The sequence below is a fragment of the Dermochelys coriacea genome, chromosome 6 (genome assembly GCF_009764565.3).
Source record: "Dermochelys coriacea isolate rDerCor1 chromosome 6, rDerCor1.pri.v4, whole genome shotgun sequence".
In the NCBI taxonomy this organism is placed as follows: domain Eukaryota; kingdom Metazoa; phylum Chordata; order Testudines; family Dermochelyidae; genus Dermochelys; species Dermochelys coriacea.
In genome coordinates, this window is record NC_050073.1 from 4371148 (window position 1) to 4396218 (window position 25071).

Genomic DNA, 25071 nt, shown 5'->3' on the forward strand with positions numbered 1-25071 from the left:
TTCTGTCTCACATGCTGACTCTTACTTGCAACCCGGCTCTTGGAGAAACAGAAAAAAGGAAAAGGTACTTGGTTGTATTGTAAGGTTTGCAAATTCCTCATCCCAAAATTGGGATTTTCAAATCTTATTTGATTAGATGACATATGAACTTTTCTCATGTTAATAAAGATAAAAACTTACAACTCACTTTATTTACACCTAAAACAATTTTAACAGTGCTGCTGTTCTCTGTCTTGAGATGTTTAGAAACACACTACTCTTATCACATTTTGACTGAATGCCCAGATTGGGTAAAGATCAAAAAACTCTCCCAATCCCATCCCCTACCTCTTCCTTATTTAAAGCTGCACATGTCATGAACCATGAAAATGTCATACACAAGTGGTAAAATTTCCTGATTTGCAGAAATTTTAGCCCTAATGGCATTTTTATCCCTATATATTTCCTCCTTTTAAAAAGAAGCGGCCAGCTAATGTTTCTTAGCAACATCCATGAGTGCATCCATGAGCCATTTGCTACACCCAAAGATAGTTAAAATACACCAGCATTTTAGTCTATGATAGACCTTGCCCACCAACATTTCACGGCCACTGAGGCAATTTAGCCCCCCCACCCACCCAAGATCTAACCCGAATCACTAGAACTGTGCTGCTTCACATACACAAAAACAACCACCACCATGTTTTGTTTTTCCAATCGCAAAAATCTTGGGGGCTTCAACAGCCCTTTCCAAAGGTTTGAATCTCAATGTATAGTCAATGCAGTAGCAGCTTTGAATTAAGCTGGCATTCAGTTAAAAAAGAGCTACTCATGATGTTATCTGAGCAGAAGTTTGCTTTAGCAACTTAACCTTTAACAATTGAAAACACTTTATTTTATCACTTTTGCATTTTGCTTAAAAATGCCTTTATGTTGAAGGTTCAAAGTTATTACCAGTTAGAGAAACTACAAACCTTAAAATACACAAAAGAAAAAGAGAAACAAAGCATTTGTAAAAAGATTTCAAAACCGTAATAACTATCAAACAAAATTATAAAACCCTTTGATTTTTCAATAAGAACATTAGCAGATGGCTTTGCATGCCCAACCAAAACAAGGTCAAACACACTTGGACAACAATTGCTAGTTTGCCAGAGTTTTAAGCTTCTGAGTATGTACATTAATCTTAACCAATTTTGGTCCATTGATTTCTGATCCCACACTCTTCCAGTTTACCAAACACAATATTAACAGAATCCTAGAGTTATAGGATTTATAAATCTTGTTTGATTAGATGCTATCAAAATCACAGTTAAACCCTTCACAGGTTAATAAAGCTAAGAATTTATAACTCACTTCATTTGTAGCTAAAACAAACTTAAAACTGTGGCTGGGTGGAAAAGCTTCCTCCACTGATTTCTGATCCCACATTCCTCTTGTTTACCAGACATGATCTTTACACACTCTTTGAGTTAGATCAGCAGGCCTGTTTCTTTTGAATAACCCAATCTGTCTGTCTCCCTTTCAAACTGTTTTCCATTAGCATTTGTTATAGGTGACTGGAACATTTTATAAAAATTGTAGCCATTTTCCCACAGTTGGTGTAGGCCTGTCTGGCCCCAGTTATTACAACAGGTGTACATGTAATGCAGTTTTTATTACCACAGTGCCTTGGAGGTTTACTCATGGACCATGATCCCATTCTGCTAGGCACAGCAGTGTGAAATGCAAGGCTGGATGTAAATATCACTAGGCAGAATGGTGACTAAAAGGAAATTAGTACGTACAGTTTTATTTCTCCAGCTATGAACTCCAACGGTTCCTCTTACTGTCGCTGAGTCTCTGAGTTGATGGAGTTTCTTCTTGATGGTTTCTAGAGACTGGGGAACAAAGAGATTCTAGTAGAGTAAAAATCTTCCATAACTCAGGAAACACCTTTTCTACAGGGGACCCACCGCTTTTCAAATACAGTTGGTTTTCAACCAATTGCACCAAATAAATTATTTTTTTAGAAGCTTTCACAGGAAGCTTTGAGCTTAAACCAAACTCTACTGCTCTGTGTCTGCAGCTGGAGGAAAGAAGTTCCTACTTCATTCACATCAGAGCCCTGAGCTACTTCCCCTTTTTTCAGTAAAAAATGATCATCAAATGAGGAGGGTTCTTTATAGCTCGTCTCCATTTTCAGCCAGTCACACTGAAGAAATTATTCTGTTGAAGAAGTTCTCAGCAGGAAGCTTTTCATTTAAAGCAAACTCTACCACCTGGAGTCTGCTTGTTACAACAGGAACATGCTGGAATAAGAAACTTCCCCTTCCCCCCCACCCCACTCAGTGAAGAGCTCTGAGTTACTAACCCTTTTTCAGTAATAAGCAATGATGAGATATGGAGGGCCTCGACAGCTTTCCAGCTTTTCCTTTTCAAAGCATGCAGTTTGCTAGTGTGGAAGGGAGATACACTGACATTGAGAAAGAGACAATCCTTTTTTTGTTCATGTGGATTAAAGATTTGCCTTATTAGCTACTCTTTTGTAACTTTGTCATTTCTACAGTGTTATATTTTACATTTTTTTCACTTACTGTCACTTTCTTAAAGTGTCCAGTTTTAGGTACCAAACTTTAAGACAAATTGGAGAGGGGCCAGAGGACAGCAAAATAAATAAATAAATAAATTAAATAAAATGGTAAGAGATTCAGAAAACCTGACCTATGAGAAAAGGCTAAAAAATCTGGAACGTTTAGTCTTGAGAAAAGAAACTGAGGGTGGACTTGATAATAGTCTTCAAATATGCTAAGGACTCCTATAAAGAGGATGGTGATCAATTGTTCTCCATGTCCACTGAAAATAGGAGAAGAAGCAATTGGCTTACTCTACAAGGGAGATTTAGATCTGATATTAGAAAAAACTTTCCAGCTATAAGGATAGTTAAGGCCCAAAACAGGTTACTACAAAAGTTGTGGAATCCCCATCATTGGAGATTTTAAAGAACAGGTTGCACCAACACCTGTCAGCAATGGTCTAAGTTTACTTGGTCCTGCCTCAGCATGAGGGATGGATTAGATCAGTGGTTCTCCACCTGCGGTCTGTGGACTCCTGGTGATCTTCAGACTATGTGTAAGGGGTCTGCAAAAGACTTAGACTGAAAACAGAAATCAACGATATATAGAGACAAAAGATTTCCAAAAGGGTTTGCACCTCCATTAGAAATTTCCAAAGGCGTCTTTAAATGAAAAAAGGTTGAGAAAAATGGGATTAGATAACCTCTTGAAGTCCTTTCCTACATTTCTATGATTCTATGATCTGAGAACTAAGTGGCCATCTTTAAGCTAGGCTTAGAAGCCTTTTGCCTCATTTGCTCGAACATACACTTCATTGCTTCTGTTGGCCAAGCTCACTGCATACACATCCCTCCACTCTTTTTCCCAAGCTTCCTTTGTGCCCCCCCTCCCATCCCACTCTATTTCAGGGACTCCCTATAAACCTTCCCCAACCCTTCTCACTTCCACCTCTGCCACATGCCTGGGGGTCAGTGTGCCTCCATTCCCCATACCAGGGTCCCCCATTGTCCTGGGCTTTGTGTGCCCTCCATGCCTTCCAGTTCTGCCCCACCATTCTTTCTTTTCCTTTGTCTGGGTGATAAGTCATTCAGGGTGTCAATATTTAAACTCCATTGGGACATACTAATGGGGGTGTTGTTATGCCCAAAGTGGTTAATGGCAGCCATTAACTGGTTCTTTGACCTATAGATAATTTCAGAGTTTTTAAAAGTTAATGGGCCTGCTAAGCATATGCCAGGGGCTCCATGTGTACCCATATTCCTCCTTCTACTTTTCTGATTTTCACCGAAATGTATCAAGGTGGAGAACATTCCCTGAAATTGTCGAATTAATCAGATATGGTGTTCAAAAGCTATCACATTACAGACAGAGAAAAGCCATCAAGTTGAGTGTAGGGTTTCATAAGCTGGGCCAAATATTTCATGTGTAGTGCTTATGGCTTAGTCTACACTGTAAAGTTTTGCCAGCATAGCTATATTGGCTAGGAGTGAGGGGAAAAAAATCACACACACCCAGCCAACTTGGATGAGATGGCACCCCACCACCGACAGAACAGTGCTTCCGATAGTGTAGCTAGTGTTTTTGAGAAGGTGGGGTAGACATGGTTGCAGAAAAACTCCTTCTGTTGGTGTACACTGTGTCTCCACTCATAGGCTCACTGGCCAAGGTTCTCTGGTGGAGACAATCTCAATATTTCAGTTGTAAGAGTAGTTGCCCTATTTGCCTGGTCAGCAGCAGAAATAAAAATTAATTTTGTGAGGTTAATGTTCTTTATGGCCTAAATGGATCAATTTATTCCTACCTTTTCTCATTTTATTTCTATATATTGTTTTACAGGCTTTTTTAAAACAAAAACAAAAACTTAAATTAAATTGAGAAGGATTGACTCTTTGCTTTTCGTTTTTTGTGTTGTGATGGTTTTAAAGTTTGTAATTATTTCATTGAACATCCTGGTTAATTGCCATTTGGTTTGAGATAGTTTATTTAATGTGGGAAATTAGTCTGAGCTATAGTGGCAAAAGCACTTTAGGAGGATTTGCCAGTTTCTGCAAACGTTTTCTAGTGTAGACATGACCGTAAGCCTGGTCTACACACAGATATCGTACTTTTATACCTATTTCAGTTGGTGGTGTTATTTCTTACCAATGTAGTTATCTCCTAATATGGAGACAGTTATACCAGTATATAGTTTCCTTACACTGGTATAACTATACTGGTACGTCTTTCCTGTACAAGAACAAGCACTTTTGTAACAAAATAATTATGTCTGGGGGCGGGGGTGGGGGGGCTGTACCACTTTATATTGGTATTGATATTGTTAAAGCACTACACCTTGTGTGTGCAGACAAGGCCTTTTGTAAAAACAAGGAGTCCGGTGGCACCTTAAAGACTAACACATTTATTTGAACATAAGCTTTCATGGTTAAAAAACCCACTTTACGAAAGCTTATGCTCAAATAAATCTGTCAGTCTTTAAGGTGCCATCGGACTCCTCGTTGTTTTTGTGGATACAGACCAACACGGCTACCCCTCTGATACTTAAGGCCTTTTGTGTTTCACAAGGCTTTTTAAAAAAATGTTTTGCAGAACAGTTGCTGGCAGGGTTGGAGGGGCCCCTCCTGGGCTCTGGCTCCACAGACCTCCCCTCTTTGGACTCCAGAAGCTGGCTGAATGGGGAGGAGCCTGCAGTACTCAGTTGCACAGGTCCTTCCTACCCACCAGCATGCTGCCCTGGAGCTGGCTGGGCTGAGGGAACTATGCTGGACTCAGCTGCACAGACATTCCCTATGCTGGGTTCAGGCTCTGGTCCCTTTGTCACTGGCACAACTTCCTCCTGACAGAGATCTCTTGCCGCTGCAGGGGCAGCTTTTCTCTCCTTCCTCTTATCCCAGACACCCCTACTCACCGCTCTTGCCAGCACATGAAGGGGAGGAGAACATGATCTCCTCACGGTTTTACCAGGCGAGAGCAAGGATTTAATCCCTCAGTACACAATGAGACTCAGATCTCACTGGGTTTTCCAAATGAGGAAACAGCTGAGAACAGGAAGTTCCTTTTTTATTTAGTTCCCCTTACAGCATAGCCTGGTCCTCTCTAGAACTGTGTATCTCTATGGTTATTAGAGACAGGGGATGTGTGGTAATATCTTTTTTTGAACCACCTCTATGGTTATTTCTTCTCATTCACCAGACATACTGTAATACTCACTCATAGAAATCACAGGATTTACTAGGACACTGCAACTAACATCTCCCATGCACACGATTCTCGGAATGCTGGACACTCTGGTACTTCCAAGAAGAGTTGGGGCAGCATGCGTGTGAGGTCATGCCGCATGGGGGGGCATCATCTTTACGATCACACCACCTGCCCCGCCAACATGACCTCATACGCATGCTGCATACGAGATCATGCCGCATGGGGGCCACTATTTTTAAGAGTGCCCTGCCCCACATGTGAGGTAACACAGCGCAGAGGGGTGCCATTTTTAAAATCCAGAGAGAGCAGACCGCCGTCCCCCACCCAATACCAGACAAAACCATGTCTGATTTTGTTCCCAGTACTGAACTGGGGACAAACCTCTCAAAAAGATAACCATCTGGTTTAATTCAGGATGAGAGGCCTTCCTACCCTTAACTGTGCCCTTCCAGGAAAGGACAACACATAATTTGAAAACAAGACAACAACTTAACACTAAGATAAAGATGCATCTGCTTTTGGCAGAGTTGCTATCTGCACTGATTATTACAGCATTCCCTCCTTTAGTTTAATAAGAGTTTGAAAACAGTAAGAGAAGGTTACTCACCTGCTGCAGTAACTGAGGTTCTTCGAGATGTTTGTCCCTGTGGGTGCTCCACTTAAGGTGACTGTAGAGCTGTGCCCTCTGTGGATGGAAGGGGTGATTGAAGATAGTACTGCTAGGCCTAGAAGTGTATCTGAGCCTGAGGTCTGGTCAACTGAGTAATGTTTTATGAATGTATGTTCAAAGGCCAAGGTGGCAGCTTTGCATATGTCTTTGAGTGGTTCATTGTTCAGAAAGACTATTGAGGTTGCTATAGTTCTAGTAGAATGAATTCTGATCCCTGCTGGGGGTTGAAAATTGTTTTGTTGGTAGCAGAGGTGAATGCACCCTGAGATCCATTTTGATAGTCTTTGTATGGAAATGCCAATCCTTTAGAGTATTCTGTGACAGAAAGGAAAAACCCCGGGGATCTTCTGAATGGCTTAGTTCTATCAAGGTAGAACGCTACTTCATGTCTGACATCCAGGGTATGTAGTACAGCATCATGTGTACTCCCCGTGAGGTTTGGGAAAGAATACAGGAAGATGGACTGGTTGGTTTATATGGAAGGAAGATGATATTTTGGGTACAAATTCTGGATGTGGTCTTGAGGTGACCTTGTCCTTGTAGAATATGGTGCATGGTGGATGTGCCATAAGAGCCCCTGTCTCACCCAAGGAGTGACAGGCTGAAGTGACAGTGACTAAAAATGCTACATTCACGGATAGTTGAGTCAATGAACACATCCTTAAGGGTTTGAATGGAAGCCCAGTAAGGCAGCGTAGTACCAGGTTCAAATCCCAAGTTGACGAGGGTGCGCGTACCTCAGGGTAAATGTTCTGTATGCCCGTTAGAAAGCATTTAGTGATTGAATGTGCAAATAACGATGCTCAGTCGATCTTGTGATGGAACACAGTAATTGCTGCAACATGCACTTTGATTGTGGTAGTAAATAGTCCCGAGTGTTTTAGCTCCAAGAGATAATCCAAGATCAAGGGGACAAGTGCAGAAATTGCAGTAACATGTTTGACCTGACACCATATGGAAAATCTCTTCCATTTCTGAAGGTAAGTCTTGTGCATGGTTGTCTTCCTACTGTTTAGTAATAAATTTTGAACCTGTTCCGAGCAGGCTAGCTCCTCATGAGGGAACCATGTAGGAGCCACGCCTTCAATTGGAGTCTCTCCAGGTTTGGGTGGTGAACTTGCTGGCATCCTGTAAGAGGAGGTCCGTCCAAAGTGGGAAAGTGCATGGTGTACAGACAGCCATCCACAGTAGGTAAGCATAACAAATCTGTTGTGGCCATGTTGGAGCTGTCAGTATGACCTTCACTTTGTCGGTATGTATTTTGTGAAAAACCTTTGATAGAAGTGGTTTTGGTGGGAACATGTAGTGAAGTATTGCGTCCCATTTGAGGAGGAAGGCATCCCCTAACAATCGCAGTCCCAGACCTGCTCTTGAGCAAAATTGTGGTCATTTGTGATTTTGTGATGTCGTGACTACGTTGATGGATGGGTGGCCCCATTGTTGAAATATGTTTTGTGGGACTACATCGTTCAGTTCCCATTCATGATCTTGGGAGAATTGTCTGCTCAATGTGTCCGCTGTTGTGTTCTGACAGCCTGGAAGATAGGAGGCTGAGATGTTGATGTTGTATCAAATGCACCAGTTCCACAGTTTTATGGCATGTGTGCATAGGGAGTGGGACTGGGCTCTTCCCTGCTGATTTATATAGAACATGCAGGCAATGTTGTTGGTCATTACTCGTACCATCTTGTTCCTTGTCAAGGGGAGGACGTGGAGACATGGGTTGAAAACCAGACAGAGTTCTAGTAGATTTATGTGTAATTGTGTTTCTGGGGGAGACCACTGCCCTTGAATTTATTAATATTCCAGGTGAGCTCCCCAGCCAATCAAGGAGGTATTGGTTGTGAACATCATGAAAAATAGGTCCTGACAGGTTTCAGAGTAGCAGCCGTGTTAGTCTGTATTTGCAAAAAGAAAAGGAGTACTTGTGGCACCTTAGAGACTAACAAATTTATTTGAGCATAAGCTTTCATGAGTTACAGCTCACTTCATCAGATGCATCCGATGAAGTGAGCTGTAGCTCATGAAAGCTTATGCTCAAATAAATTTGTTAGTCTCTAAGGTGCTACAAGTAGGTCCTGAGTGAAGGGAATCCATGAGCATGCATTGTTGGGTTGCGTTCACCAAGGTAGAGTGTCTTTGACTTTGGTCGGCATTGTCAGGCGTCTGTTTAGGCTGTGTTTGTGTGGTATGTATACAGTTCTGAGCCAACCCTGAATGCAGCACATGTAGAGATGCGCATGCCATACCACATATGTGGTTGTCGCCATATGACCTCATAGTTGGAGGCAGGTGCGTGCTGATATGTGGACTATTCATCACTGAAGAGATGAGGCTGGTTTTGGTCAAAAATCTCTTTGTTGGTATTGATGCTTTGGCTTCTGTAGAGTCAAGGTGGGCCCGAATGAAGTCCAATTGTTGTACAGGAATTAGGGTTGATTTTTGTTTATCTGTATTCCTAGATTCAGAAAGAGAATGATTGTCCGTGGAGAGATATCAAATGACTCTGCCCAAGTAGGGCCTTTTAGTAAACAATCACCCAGGTAGAGAAATATTATTACCCCTTGTTTATGGAAATGTGCCACCACTACTGCAAGAATGTTGGAGAATACTCACAATGTTGTGGAAAGACCAAAAGGTAGGACCTTGTATTGATAATGATCCATTCCCAGGGTAAACCTGAGAAACCTCCTGGGAGTGGGATAAATTCTTATGTGGAAGTAGGCATCTTGAAGGTCGAGGACTGAAAACCAGTCTCCCCATTTCAGTGTTGGTATTATCTTTGCCATTATGACCATCCTGAATCATTGGATCCTCATAAACTTCTTGAGCTTTCTGAGATCTACAATTGGTCTCCATACTCCATTTTTCTTCTGGGTTAAAAGATATTGGGAGTAGAAATCCTTCCTCTTGTATTGTGGAGGAACTTGTCCCATAGCACCTAGATCTCGAAGGTGGTTTACTTCTTGTTGTAGAAGGTGCTTGTGAGAAAGGTCCTGAAGAGAGACAGGGAGGGGGCTTGGGTGGGAGGGAATGGAAGTAAATGGGATGGAGTAGCCCGAACGCATAACTCTAAGACCCACTTGTCTAGAGATGGATGCCCAAACCAGGTAGAAAGGGCATAAACGGTGGCCAAAGTGGGATGTGGTAGGTGTTGTCAACACTGTCGGGTAGGGGTTGTTTAGACCCTCCACCAAACCCTCAAAACTGTTGTTTCGCGGATGACAATTGCGATGTTGAGGATTGTGGCTGAGGTGGTGGTCATCTCTGATGTCTTTGTCTCTGGCATTGTGACTCGTACTGTCATTACTGGGCAAATTGGTTATATCTGTTACATTGGTATGGTTGAGACCTGTGTTGTCTCCTCTTCCTTGCAGGTGTGTAAATGCCCAGCATGCTGAGGGTCGCTTGTGAGTCCTTCATGGTGTGCAGGACCTTGTCCGTCTTTGCAGCAAAGTGTTTCTCTCTGTCAAAGGGGAGATCCTCCACCGTGGACTGTAACTCCTTTGGGAGGCCCGTGGAGTGGAGCCAGGATGCCCTGTGGATGACAATTGCAGTGGCTGTAGATCTTACAGCTGTGTCCACCACATCTAGGGATGCTTGGAGCATAGTTCTGGCCACTAGTTGACCTTCATTCACCAGGGATCTGAATTGGTCCCTTTTGTCCTCTGGAATGTCATTAATAAATTTAATTGTCTTAGTGTAATTGTCATAGTCCTACTTTGTCAATAGTGCCACGTAATTGGCTACTCAAAATTGCAAGGTTGCCGACAAGTAAACTTTGCAGCCAAAAAAAGTCAAGCCTCTTCTGCTCCTTATCCTGAGGAATAGATTTATATTGAAGTTGTTTCCCATGTTAATTCACAGCCTCCACCACAAGAGAGTTTGGCAGAGGGTTGGAAAAGAGAAAGTCCATACCCATAGAGGGTATGTAATATTTTGTATCAGTCCTCTTGCCTGTGGGCAGAATGGTTGCCAGGGTTTTCCAGATATTTTTGGCTGGTTCCATTCGCGCATTGTTGATAGGCAGTGCTAATTTTGAAGTGAACGAAGTCTGGAGAATCTCCAGGAGTTTGGGTTGGTTTTCAGACACCTCCTCAAGTGGGATCTCTAGACCTTCCACTACCCGTTTGAATAGTTTCTGAAATTGCTTGAAATCATCAGCAGTCATAGGAGGTGGGGGCATTATGGCCTTATCTGGTGAGGATGAGGAGTTATGAGTAGGTGGTGTGGTGTCCTACTTTATAGTCTCCTCCCTGTCTACCACTGTTTCCTCTGGGGGTTCTGACATAGCTGGCACCGAAGGTGGTGGCAATCTAATCCTCTCCCTATAGGGACTGGGTGGTCTGCTATAATGTCTTCTATAGGCGGCCCAAGGGTCCCAGTGAGGCCATTGCATGGGGAAAGTTATGGGTGGGCCCATCCATGGATGCCCATACCACTGTCAATATTGGGACCTCAATCTTAGGGTTCCAGAGGTTGGCATTGTTCGGACAGGTGAAGAATGGTGTGAGGAGAAGACGCCCTCTTCCTCATCATCCTCTTCCTCACTGGAGAATGGAGGGGCTATGGGTGGTGCCAGAGGATCTTGATGCATCAAAGGTACTTAGCCACAGTGCAGTCAGTACCAAGGAGAGCGATCTGACTGGGAAACATTTATTTTTGGTCGGCTCTCTCTGAGAAGTTGTCACTTATTTCCTCAATGATTTTTTTGAGGAGTGAGCCTTCCTCTGAGCAGAGGGTGAAGTCTCCGGGGATCTTTGTCCAGAGGGGGTTTGCTGCCTGGGGTCAGAGGCCGGGCAGAGAGATTCTTCCATGAGAATGAGCTTGAGGCACAGATCTCTGTCTCACCTAGCTCGAACCTACAGGTTCCTGCAGTGAGTGCACTTTTGGGGAATGTACAACTCACCAAGGCAGCAGACACAGTATGAATGGCTACCTGACACGTGGATAGCATCCTGGCATGGGATACAGCGTTTAAATCCTAGTGAACCAGGCATAGTTGAAAAAGGGACGGTTAGCCCCAGGTATAGACCCTAACAGTCTCTCAGAAAGAATTTTTTTTAACTAGAACAGAAAAAGGAGAAAAGTAACTAAATAACTAACTATGAACTGTTTTTAACTATTTCTAACTACTTTTAAACCTAAAATGAGCTTGCGTCGGGGCACCGCTGGGAACTCCATGCTCCATCTCTGGCCGAGGACGGTTAAGAAGGAATTGAGGGTGTCAGGTCTGCTGCTGAAATTCTCCCATCAATAGCTCAGGGACACACTGCAACTGAAGTGGACCACCCACCGGGACATTACTTGACGATGTTAGGTGATATCATCACTATGCCCGCCCCCCAACCAATGCAAAGGGATAACAGTATATTCATTTAAAAAAAAATCCTTGACTTTGGCAGTAAAGAACAATAAATTTGTCAGAATGAAGAATATCACTGAAATGTGCCATAACAAAATATATAGCATACATAAAAGGCTATGAAATTAAAATATGCAATTAGATGTATAAACAATTCAATACAAAAGATCAACATCTGTGTATGCAACAAATTAATAGAAGAGGAAAGTGTGAACTTCAGTATTTGCAGGATGATGGATTACTTACAGATATAAGGATTTTTAATAAATTTTCAGTTACAAAGCAGGGGTGAGGAAATCACGTTACTGGAAGTCCAAAATTGTATTGAATGTTATAGCAGTGTACTACTTGTTTAGGTATATGGACTCTTTGGGGTATATGGATTCTTTGGGACAGATACAGCAAAAGCATGAAGCTAGTACACCCTAAACAAAAAGGCAAATTAAAAGAGATCCAAATGTATTTATTTACTTATTTATTTAACTTCATGACTTTCAGGTGCATAACTCATTTTTTAATGCTTGTGGTTGTCAATTTATCTTGGGTTTGTATACCTATATTCAGTAAAAATTACAGTAGAAATTTGCCTTTGAGAAGGATTTCATATAAGATAAATATCAAGCCCTTAGGGCCAGATTTTTTAGGTATTTAGATGACTAGTGGGATTTTCAAAAGCATCTAGGTGCTTTCAACCTTTAAAAATCTGACCTTTAGTGAATCTTTGGGAACCAAGTTGTACACTCCAGTGGTGACGTGAAATAGCATTAGGGTTCTGGATAAAGAGACAAAGTAACAGTTGACAAAGGCAATCCTCGTTGGCAGATCAAAGGAAAGTGAAGTTTGGACAGCAACCCAGAAAATCAGTCCACCTTGAAGTCATATCTTCCCACAGAATAGTGGGTAAGATAAAAACAAGCACTTAGCATTAAAAACTAATATGGCAATACAAACAGGAAGCGCTATCCTAGAAACACTGTGAGACATGACTGCTAAAGCTACTAACAACTATTAATATTTTCAACTGGGGCTGTCAATTAATTGCAGTTAACTCACACGATTGACTCAAAAAAATTAATCAGTTTTAATCACCACTGTTGAACAGTAGAATACCAATAGCAATTTATTAAATATTTTTGATCTTTTTCTACATTTTTGTATATACTGTATTCTGTGTTGTAATTGAAATCAAAGTGTATATTATTTTTATTACAAATATTTGCACTGTTAAAATGATAAACAAAAGAAATAGTATTTTTCAGTTCACCTCACACAAGTACTGTAGTGCAATCTCTTTGTTGTGCAAGTGCAATTTACAAATGTAGATTGTTTTTTATTACATAACTGCACTCAAAAACAAAACAATGCAAAACTTTAGAGCCTACAAGTCCACTCAGTCCTACTTCTTGTTCAGCAAATCACTAAGACAAACAAGTTTGTTTACATTTACAGGAAATAATGCTGCCCTCTTCTTATTTATAATGTCACCAGAAAGGGAGAACAGGCATTTGCATGGCACTTTTGTAGCCGGCATTGCAAGGTATTTATGTGCCAGATATGCTAAACATTCATATGCCCGTTCACGCTTCAGCCACCATTCCAGAGGACATGCTTCCATGCTGATGATGCTCATTTTAAAAAAAATGCATTAAATTTGTGACTGAACTCCTTGGGGGAGAATTTTATGTCCCCTGCTCTGTTTTACCTGCCTTCTGCCATATATTTCAGTCTCAGTTGATGACCCAGCACATGTTGTTCATTTTAAGAACACTTTCACAGCAGATTTGACAAAACACAAAGAAGGTACCAACATGAGATTTCTAAACATAGCCACAGCACTCAACCCAACATTTAAGAATCTGAAATGCCTTCCAAAATCTGAGAGAGACAAGGTGTGGAGCCTTCTTTCAGAAGTCTTAAAAGAGCAACACTCCCATAAGGAAACTACAGAACCCGAACCAACAAAAAAGAAAATCAACCTTCTGCTGGTGGTATCTGACTCAGATAATGAAAATGAACATGTATCAGTCCGCACCACTTTATATTATTATTAAGCAGAACCTGTCACCAGCATGAATGGTGGTTGAAGCATGAAAGGACATATGAATTTTTAGCACATCTGGCATGAAAATATCTTGTGATGCAGGCTTCAATAGTGCAATGAGAATGCCTATTCTCACTTTCAGGTGACATTGTAAACAAGAATCAGAGTAGCAGCCATGTTAGTCAGTATCACTATGATGGTGTCCCCAAATAGATATGTGGACACAGTTGGCAATGGGCTTTGTTGCAAGGATAGGTTCCTGGGTTAGTGGTTTTGTTGTGTAGTGTGTGGTTTCTGGTGAGTATTTGCTTCAGGTTGGGGGGCTGTCTGTAAGCAAGAACTGGCCTGTCTCCCAAGATCTGTGAGAGTGATGGGTCATCCTTCAGAATAGGTTGTAGATCCTTGATGATGCACTGGAGAGGTTTTAGTTGGGGGCTGAAGGTGATAGCTAGTGACGTTCTGTTATTTTCTTTGTTGGGCCTGTCCTGTAGTAGGTAACTTCTGAGTTCAGGGGACACCATCACAGGGCCTAATCACATCAGCCACATTAGCAGAAGCTCGTTCACCTGCACATCGACCAATGTGATATATGCCATCATGTGCCAGCAATGCCCCTCTGCCATGTACATTGGCCAAACTGGACAGTCTCTACGTAAAAAAATAAATGGACACAAATCAGACGTCAAGAAATAACATTCAAAAACCAGTCGGAGAACACTTCAATCTCTTTGGTCACTCAATTACAGACCTAAAAGTGGCAATTCTTCAAAAAAAAAAAAAAAACTTCAGAAACAGACTCCAACGAGAGACTGCTGAATTGGAATTAATTTGCAAACTGGATACAATTAACTTAGGCTTGAATAAAGACTGGGAGTGGATGTGTCATTACACAAAGTAAAACTATTTCCCCATGTTTATTTCCCCCCTACTGTTCCTCATGTTCTTGTCAAGGCTGGGGTTTTTTTGTCCCGTCCCCTGCCCGCTGGATATAGCTCACCTTACCTGATCACTCTGGTTACAGTGTGTATGGTAACACCCATTGTTTCATGTTCTCTGTGTATATAAATCTCCCCACTGTATTTTCCACTGCATGCATCTGATGAAGTGAGCTGTAGCTCACAAAAGCTTATGCTCAAATAAATTTGTTAGTCTCTAAGGTGCCACAAGTCCTCCTTTTCTTTTTATTGTAAACAAGAAATGGGCCACATTATCTCCTGCAAATGTAAACAACCTTGCTTGTCTGAACAATTGGCTAAACAAGAAGTAGGACTAAATGGACTTGCAGGCGCTACAATTTTACATCGTTTTATTTTTTGAACGCAGTTTTTTTTGTACACAACTCTACATTTGTAACTTCAACTTTCACGATAAAGAGATTGCACTACAGTACTTGTATGAGGTGAACTGAAAAATACCATTTCTTTTGGTTTTTTACAGTGCAAATACTTGTAATGAAAAATAAATAAAAAGTCAGCACTGTCCACTTTGTGTCCTATGTTGTAACTGAAATCAATATATTTGAAAATGTAGACCGCATCCAAAAATACTTAAATAAATAGTACTCTATTATTGTAGAACAGTGTGATTGATCGCAATTAATTTTTTAATCACGATTTTTTTTTCAATCGCTTGACAGCCCCATTGTCAACATTTCTTTGCACAACATCCACCTGCACGATGTTCATGAAGGTAAATGAGGGGATGCTCCGAGTCATCCAATAATAGTTTGCAAGTAAATCGGCGAAAGGAGCGAAACGCCGCGTAGGGCGGGGGACGCGGGCAGGGCAAGGCAGAGCAGCAGGCAGCTCACACTTGGGACAGGCTCGGAGGCTTTGTGCGGACACAGGAACCGCATCCGGATTGTTTTAAACGCTGAAACCAGGGCGCAGCATTAGCACCTTGGGGCGGGGGTGGATGGTGCGTGGGGGCAGGTCTCCTTTAGCAGCTGGGGACACCCTGCCTTGGCCAAGCGCGGGGGGCGCTTCTCGGGAAGCGGGTGCTGAGCTGCACCCCCCGAAAGGGGGGGACCCCTCTGCCCCCCACGCCCTAGGACTGCGGCCAGGGCAGATGGTCCCCCTCCCCCGGCGACCTGCTCGTCCCCCCGCCCCGCCCCGCCCCGCCCCGCCCCAGCGCGGGGGGGTCCCCTCGGCCACTGGCAGGAGGCGCCCCGGCCCCCCCAGCCCAGCAGGGCGCGGGGTCACCCCCAGGCCGGGCAGCGGCCGCAGCCGGGGTTACTCGGGACGCCCGGCTCTTAGGCTGAGCAGGACGGAGCCGGCCGGGCAGCGACGGGGACCCGGCTGCTGAGGGGAGCGGGGCGCCCGCGGGCGCTTCCCCGCGCTCAGCCCAGAGCCGCGGCGCCCGCCCGCCCCTCCCCCCACGCAACGGCCGCGGCGCCCGCCTGCCCCTCCCCCCACGTAACGGCCGTAACGGCCGCGGCGCCCGCCTGCCCCTCCCCCCACGCAACGGCCGCGGCGCTCGCCTGCTCCTCCCCCCACCTAACGGCCGTAACGGCCGCGGCGCCCGCCTCCACCGCTCCCCTCCGTAACCGCCGCGGCGCCCGGCTCCCCATGGCCCGCTCTGGAACCGCTGCGGCCTCCGCCTCCGCCTCCGCCTCCCGCCCCCCGGCTTTGTAACGGCCTCCCGCCTTCCCCTCTCCGTATCTACCGCAGCGCCCGCCTCCCTCTTCCCCTCCCCCAGGGCTGTGGTGCCTCCCCCCCCCCTTTAACGGCCGCTGCCCGCAACCCCCTACCTCCGTGCGCTCGGGTTCATCCCGTTGGCGGGGCGTTGCCGGCACAGAGCGCCCGAGGCAGCCAAGAGCTGGATTCCTTGCCCGGCGCGCGGCGCCCAATGATCACAACGGGGTGGAGAAGTAAGAAAGTTTATTTGAAGCTTCAAGCGGAACAGGGAGACTCCAATCCTGCCCCCCCCGTGCAGGCGGTTACACGTATTTTATACATTCATTCCTTGGCCCGCTTATCCAATAGCAAGCTGTCCTGCGTATCCGTATAGCCAGTCCGGTACACCGGCCCGTTCCCCTTTCTCCTCTTATCCTCTAGTCCCCCCATCTGGAGTTGTTTGTTCAGCCTTATCTAACATTCCTGTCCTGCTTGGCCTAATCTTGCTCCGGCCACTCTGCGCCTGCAGCAAACTGTTGCAAACTCCTCAGCGTGACCGCTGTGAGTATCCCCGGGCAGAAAAGGGAAGGGGGGGCCCATGTGGGCCTAGAGCGAGGGGGCTTCACCGACACGCGTGGTCTTCCATCCCCTTGAGTTACCTAGTGGCCATGGCCGGTGTCCCCAACAACCCTCTCCTTTGAGAATGCTCAACAGCCTTGGTTCTGAGTTTTCTCACTTGGGCTCTTATCTTTTTACCAGGGGACCTCCCATAAGCACTTTGTGGTAGCCCTGAAGGGAATGCATTATCACGTTTTTTATAAGGGCTCTGACGCATGAGATTGCACACCATAACACCATCAGTACGATTAAGACGGGAAGAAAACTTTTCAACAACAGACTAAATAAACCACCAAGCCAAGATGACAAACCCCAGCCTGAAAACAAGGTTTGCAACCAATCGCTCTCGGGGGCAGTGTAAGCAGCTTGTGCTCCGGCTCAGGCATGGGCCTCAGCCTGTACCACCTTATCATAAATCTCATAACTGCTGTCATTTACATATACACAACATCGGGACCCGACGGGCACAAACACCCGCTTGGGTTACCAAAAGGTAGTCCAAGGCCAGCTTGTTTTGGAGGGAATACGTTCTGAGCTGCTGTACCTCCTTATTTAATGTTACTACTGCTGACCCTAGATCACGAATCAAGTCCTCTAATTCTAAGGCGACTTTTTCAAGCACCATTTGAAGCCTTACAATATAGCGGCCTATGCATGCTATGGCTGGCCCAGTAATCAGTGGCACAATTCCCAGTATGGAGCACCCTGTAAGCTTTTCAGTTGTGAGGGGATTCTTAGTATTGCCCTCCAAGGCCGCATTGAGTCGCCGCAGGGTCTCCTCTCGTGACTCAACAGAGGTATCTTGGGCATTCCTAATCTTTCCTTTGGGCAGTGTGGTGGTTATTGAAAGATGAGGAACTCCATGAGCTATATAACAGCTACCTGTCCAATTGGCTGTCATTACCTTGTAAGCCTTTCGGCCACATACAAAATAGTGATCCTGTAGGGCCCAGTAAGGACTGTTTCTTAGAGGGATTCCTGGGATATTTAAGGCCGTTTTTCCAAACAATTCATATGCTCCTAGGGGGGCTTCCCATCCTCCCAAGTGGGTACAAGGGGGGGTATTCCTAATTGTGCCATTCAAATTACACTCACCATAAGGACCGCTGCAAACCCACCATTGGCCTGCTATAGTGGAAATATTAACTGAACAGCAATTTATATTTCCTGACCCTCCTTTTGTGGAAGGATCATTCGTAAGAGTTTCCCCAAAAGGGGAGGAACCATTACATCCACACTGCTGACCTCCCCTCTCGGTTTTTATCCAATATCCATCGGCCCACTGTGTAATAACACAGGAGCTCCTTCCCACAGGATGCCTATAGTGATCAGATCGGTTTCGGGTAAAACAAAACACTCCCTCAGTGAGCACTGCAACTGAATACTCCTGATCCTGGTAGGTAGCTTGCTGCAAAGAGATCTTATCCCAGAACGATGAGTCCATTCGGTTTCTACTTTCCTGCTCTTTGGTGGCAGCTAATTCTGCTAGGGTTAAGGACAGCATGACAAGGGGCACTCCTGTTTTGGGGGAAAGTGGAGTCGGAGCACACACCCAGCAATCAGTTTGGTTTGTTAAAGTAGCAACATGGTGCACAAGTAAAACAAAAGAATTATGTTCCCGATATGCACAGTTTAGAAATAACAGCATAGAAAATAACAGTGTTACATGATTAATTTTTACCGGGGTCCTCCCAGTCCAGGGTTTGCAGTTTTTGAGTGGGCCCATTTTGGCGCTAAGGTGCCCGCTGTTTGTGTCTCTTAACCAGTAACTTTAGCCCAAGATCGTCACTAGATGAGGAGTCAACGGGGTGGACGGTCCACTGCTCTGTTGATGAAGGGGTGGGTACTGCCTTCAGACGCGAGTGATGGATCCAGTTCTTGTGTCCCTTGACCTTTGCCGCCGTATGGGAGATCAGCAGGACGATGTAGGGTCCTTTCCACTTTTCCTGGAGAGGCTCATCTTTCCAGGTGCGAACAAGCACAGAGTCACCGGGCTGTAAGGAGTGGACGGGAGAGTCCAAGGGAAGAGGCTGGGAGTCTTTAGTATACCTGTGAAGAGACAAGAGAACAGCAGACAGGGAACACATATACTGAGACAAAAAACCATTACTCAGCTCCCACTCCCCTGACAGAACCGGTGTGCCATTCATAGGCCATACCCTCTCAAACATAATTTCAAAGGGACTAAGCCCTAATCTACCCTTTGGGAGAGCACAGATGCGGAGCAGGACGAGGGGTAAGGCATCAGGCCATCGCAGGGAGGCCTCTTGGCACACTTTTGAGAGATGTCGTTTAAGGATCTGATTGGTACGCTCTACTACGCCACTGGCTTGCGGTCTCCAAGGCGTATGGAGTTTCCAGGGGATCTGCAAGGCATTCAAGATGCTTTGGACGATCTTTGATGTGAAGTGTGTCCCGTTGTCAGATTCCATCCACTGGGGAAGTCCAAAGCGAGGAATGACCTCCTTAACAAACTTAAGGGCCACCGTCCTGGCAGTGCAATTGCGGCATGGGAAGGCTTCTGGCCATCCGCTGAATCGATCCACTAAGACAAGGAGATATTTGTACCGTTGGGTCCGAGGAAACTCAGTAAAATCTATTTGCCACACCCATCTGGAGCCCGGAGTGGGTTCCAGAGCGGCGGGTGGCCCTGGATGTCCTGGTCGGGGGTTATTCTTTTGGCAGACAAAGCAGTCCGCCTGTACCTGGGTATCCATGAGTCGGAGTCCAGAAGTTATAAAGTATTTTCCCATCAGTTGGATAAGTGCTTCCCTGCCAGCATGAGTGGTTTGATGTAATTTCTGTAACACTGGCCGGATCAGGCCCTTCGGTAGGAGGAACTTCCTGAGAATGGAGCCATCCCACCTTTTCCTGGAGACCGAGTTTGTCAGTTAGCTGTCTCTCCTCCCCAGAGTACTGGGGGGTCGGAAGCACCCCCACAGATGGGATAAGGGCATGCATATGGGCATTCTCAGTCTGAGGGGATATCAGGGTGGCAGCATGCTTAGCCTCTCTATCTGCCCGGGCGTTACCCCTGGCCACATCTTGATCTTCCCTTTGATGGGCTTTACAGTGTACCACCGCCACTTCCGAGGGGAGTTGTACTGCTTCTAGTTGCCGGAGGATTTGGGGCCCGTACTTGACTGGGGAGCCTTGAGCTGTCAGCATTCCCCTTTGCTTCCATAAGCCAGTATGAGCATGTAGCACTCCAAAGGCATATTTTGAATCGGTAAAAACATTGATCCGCTTTCCTTTCGACAGTTCAAGCGCACAGGTGAGGGCGACTAGTTCAGCCAGCTGGGCAGAGGTCCCAGTGGGCAAACTCTTGGCTTCCACAGTGTCATGGAGGGTTATGACAGCATAGCCCGCTCTCCTTTGCCCATTTATCACAGTGCTGCTACCATCAGTATACCACTCATGATCTGCATTTAGGAGGGGTATATCTTTTAAGTCCGGACGGCTAGAGTATTGGGCATCTATGATCTCTAAACAATCATGTTCCTGTTCCTCAGTCTCCGGTAAGAGGGTGGCGGGGTTAAGAGAGGGGCAAGACTGTAGGGTGACTTCAGAGTTCTCTAGAAGTTTAGCCTGGTATTTAGCCATCCGAGCCTGGGTGAGCCAAAGGCCTCCCTTTGCATCCAGTAATGCTCGGACCATATGAGGGGTATATATCTGTATTGTCCCTCTCAAGGTTAGTTTCTCAGCTTCAGCCAGCATCAGGGCTGTGGCTGCAACTGCCCGCAGGCACGCTGGCCATCCCTTTGCCACTTGGTCCAGCTGCTTAGAGAAATAGGCCACGGGACATTTCCATGCTCCCAACAACTGTGTGAGCACTCCTAGGGCCACCCCCTTTCGTTCATGTACATGCAACTGAAACGGCTTAGTGAGATCCGGGAGGCCCAGAGCCGGAGCTTCCATCAACTTCCTTTTCAAGATTTTAAATGCCCTGTCGGCCTCTGGGGTCCAATAGAAGGGGTCATGATCTGCTTCTTTTACACAATCATACAGAGGTCTAGCCCACAGTCCAAATTCCGGGATCCATATCCGACAGAACCCCGCCATGCCCAAGAAGGCTCTGAGGCGTTTACGATTAATGGGAACGGGAACCTGGCAGACAGCCTCCTTCCTCATTGGAAAGCTGACGCTCCCCCTGCCTTATGTGGAACCCCAGGAATTGTACCATCGGGAGGGCAATTTGAGCCTTGCTTCTCGATACCCGATATCCTCGGAGGCCAATAAAATTCAGGAGACCCACAATGGCTTTGAGACATGGGGTTAGGCCCACTGTAGCAATTAACAAATCATCTACATATTGAAGAAGAAGAGCCCCCTCCTCATTGTTCCTCTTCCAGATCCCTGGCCAAAGCCTGGCCACAAAGGGTGGGGGAATTTTTAAATCCCTGGGCCAATACTGTCCAGCATAGTTGCTTTTTAACCCTTTTTGTGTCCTCCCACTCGAAAGAAAAGATTTCTTGGGATGAGGTATCTACGGGAATAGCAAAGAATGCATCTTTCAAATCAAGGACCGAAAAATGGGTATACTGGCCTCCTACAGAAGCCAGTAAGGTATACGGATTTGGAACCAGGGAGTGCAGAGTTTTAACCCGTTCATTAACCACCCTCAGATCTTGTACCAAGCAATACGTGCCGTTAGATTTTCGTATGGGCAGGATGGGAGTGTTCCAGGCTGACTGGCATTCCCGGAGGATTCCATATGTTAGGAACCGATCTATAGTGTTCTGTAAACCTTCTCTGGCTTCCCTCGCAATCGGATACTGTTTAACTTTCACTGGGCCTTTTCCTGGCAGGAGCTGAACCTTAACGGGGCTTGATGGGTAGCTTTTCCTGGGACCCCCGCTGCTCACACTAGAGGGTACACCCGGTCTTCCCACAGGCTCCATTCTGGGGCTTGCATAGCTGAGGGCTCAACTGTAAGGGTCATGATCCATGCATTCTCGGGGGGTAGGGTAAGGGTTATTTTGTCTTGAGTAAACTGCAAGATGGCGCCTAGGCGACAAAGCAGATCCCGTCCCAGCAGAGGCGTCGGGCACTCGAGGAGATAGACCAGCTTGTGAGATATAGTCCTATTTCCCAAAGCGCATCCACTGGGACATACACTGGGCACTTGGTGCTTCTGCCTGTGGCACCCACCACGGTAAGGGAGTCTGCTACCGGCAACTGAAGGGGTCGATTCAAAGCAGTACATGCCGCTCCAGAATCTACTAAAAAGTCTATTTCCGAACTTCCCACCCGCATCTTTACTCGGAGTTCCGGGGGCAGGGCGGTCCGTCCCCCCGACACCCCTATTCCTGTTCCTCCATTGCCATCATAGGGGCGCCCCCCTTTCCATTCCTCTCTGGGCATTCATTCTTCCAGTGTACCTTTTGTCTACACAAGGCACACTGGTTGCGACCCAGTCGTCTCTCCTGCGGGCCCAGACGTCCCGGAGGATTGTATTGTAATTAATTGACCCTCCTGGTGGCCAGCACTCCTGGTCCTCTAATTGATATTGAGGCCAGTCAACTGTACAGTATCGTTTTAATTAATTCTTAGTCATCGGATCCGATCCAAATACCTTCCAATTTGCTAGGATACACTCTAGGGGCGTACACTGTGCCCTCCCTCCCAAGCTCTGTCCCTGTCCCATGCCTACAGGGTAACTCTGGGTGTCCCCAGGTTCAAAACAGAGCAGACAATCCGGATTTCAAAAGGTTCCTACCTTATCCAAAGGACCGGTTCCGCACCGTCGCACACGGCGCTTCTCCACTTATCAGGAGAGTTGCACCGTTGTGTCCTACGGGGCCAATTGGGCTATGCCCCTCCGAGGCCCCCAGGAATCACACCGGTGTGCACTGGGCGTCAGTCGGAGTCCTCGCCCGCCGGTCCCCGCAAGGGATCCGGGCAAGGCTTGTGTTGTAGCCTCGAGCCCCACGCTGGATGCCAAAAACTGTTGCCGGCACAGAGTGCCTGAGGCAAGCAACAGCTGGATTCATTGCCCGGTGTGCGTCACCCAATAATCACAACGGGGTGGAGAAGTTGAAAAGTTTATTTGAAGCTTCAAGCGGTACAGGGAGTACACCAGTGCAAGCAGTTAAACATATTTTTATACATTCATTCTTTAGCATACTTATCCAATAGCAAGCTGCCCATATAGCCAATCCGGTATACCAGCCAGTTCCCCTTTTTCCTTTTATCATCTATTCCCCCATATATGGAGTTATTTGTGCAGCCTTATCTAACATTCCTGTCCTGCTTGGCCTAATCTTGCTTCAGCCAGTCTGCGCCTGCAATAAACTGTTGCAAACTCCTTAGCGTGACTGCTGTGAGTATCTCCGGGCAGAAAAGGGAAGGGGGGCGCCATTTGGGCCTAGAGCAAGGGGGCTTCATCGACACTCGTAGTCTTCCATCCCCTTGAGTTACCTAGTGGCCATGCCCAGTGTCCCCAAAAGGGGGCTCGAACCCCAGATGGCCGGGTTCGTTGTCTGACCGCAGAGAGACAGGCAACACCAGCAAGGTCCTAACACAAGCTCTTTATTGAAGAGTGCACACAACAATAGAGAGCGGCCCGTCTCCAAGGAGAACCAGCTGCCTCTTAGGTAAAACTAGTAGGTTTTTATAGACAGTTCCCTCCCGTCACAGATTATTCATTAAGCAGCCCACCCCCATGTTAGGTAAAAGTTCTCTTTCTCTATTATGCATGCATACCTGTCCCCCTATCGTATATAGCTTTTTAGCAAGTCGTAATGCCTCACCAAACTTTTTTATCAGTATGGGTGTCAAACAGGAGATGAGGAGTTAAGAGCAGACATAGAACAGAAACAGGGAGTGGAGACAGTGTGTCTCCTTATCTAAACAAACCGTTCTCAGAACATTGGTACAAAAATGCAGGAATGCAGGTCTCCACCATCTCACTCCCTGCAACTTAAACAAGTATTCTTTCATTCTACTTATCTTGTTCAGGGACTTTCCCAGCAACCTTTATTGGCCTGACTTTGGTTCAGTTGGCATAACTGCTTCATGTTTAATTATTCTTACCTAACAGTCCCCCCTTTGTCCTCAGAGTGCCGTAGGGGAACTCTTGGGACACACTGGCCACTGTGAGTAGTGAGTTGGAAATATTCACTGCTTGGTAGGGCATAACTTGGTACCCATCCAACAGCCACATCTTAACATAACATACAAAACTATTAGGTCACAGACAATTACAGCAGCACTGCGAAGCAAGTTATGTAGCCAGCCATCTATGTCTGGAACCCAATTGACCAAATTGCTCCACCACGAGTCGACCCGCTCTCCTGCATGGTCTTTTGCAACTTGTATAAGGTGGTTTGCTCTTTCCCAGGTGGCGTTATAAACATCCGGAACATATACACAGCATTCTTGCCCGATTAACGCACATGTTCCTCCCTGAGAGGCCAGCAAAATATCTAACGCCATGCGGTTCTGGAGAACCGTCTGCCTTAGTTTTTTTTGTTTGGTTGCCAAATCTACCAAGGCATCAGCAGTAGTATTTGCCATTGTCTCCAACACTCCCTGAAGTCTCATGACTCCTTCTCCAATACGCCCGGTGGCACCTCCACAGGCGAAGATGAATCCCGCACAAGCACCCGTTCAATCATTTAGGGTGAAGTAGCCAAGTAAGGGGTCAAGAGTCCTTAACATCTTCCTCGGCCCCTCTTACATTTCGGATTTTCCCTCTAGGAAGATGTGCGCGATAAACTACAGGTGGTTCTAACCAAGCCAAATAGCAGGATCCACTCCATGAGGGAGAGAGGGCTAGGTATGCCTTGTTACCACACATACCAGTATACTCCAAAAAGAGTAGGAATGACTTTGGACCAGGTATTATTGATAATTTTGTACCATCCGGTCCAAGACGGGAGGAGGGAGAATTTAGCTGTGGAGGCATTAGTGGAGCATAAACACATAGTATGATTTGGCAGGTTATACTCAAGCGTGCAATTTATAATGTAATGCTCAATCAATTTGTGACCTTTATACAAAAAGTGTTCTTCCCCATGCAGACTGCA

General features: G+C 45.8%; 2 protein-coding genes across 12 annotated transcripts in view; both read right to left on the reverse strand.

Annotated features, from left to right (window-relative positions):
* The window catches only part of LOC119856507 (zinc finger protein 436-like), a 29752-nt gene extending 12100 nt beyond the window's left edge, over positions 1 to 17652 (reverse strand). Inside the window, exons 1-2 of one of the 6 annotated variants that reach the window (XM_038404074.2) lie at positions 16558 to 17652; positions 1767 to 1859 (exon numbers count right to left, since the gene is read on the reverse strand). Coding sequence is in view for 1 of the 6 variants with exons in the window: in XM_038404072.2 (XP_038260000.1) it covers positions 1767 to 1859; positions 12476 to 12532 (150 nt within the window). In the remaining 5 variants the exon portion in view is untranslated. Of the gene's footprint in view, positions 1 to 1641; positions 1860 to 2332; positions 2625 to 6339; positions 8187 to 12475; positions 12905 to 16557 lie in introns of those variants that run through there. The other 5 variants (XM_043517252.1, XM_038404072.2, XM_038404077.2 and 2 more) reach the window with 5 other exon arrangements.
* LOC119856526 (zinc finger protein 572-like) overlaps positions 1 to 25071 on the reverse strand; it is a 568866-nt gene that overhangs the window by 75515 nt on the left and 468280 nt on the right. The window lies entirely within an intron of this gene.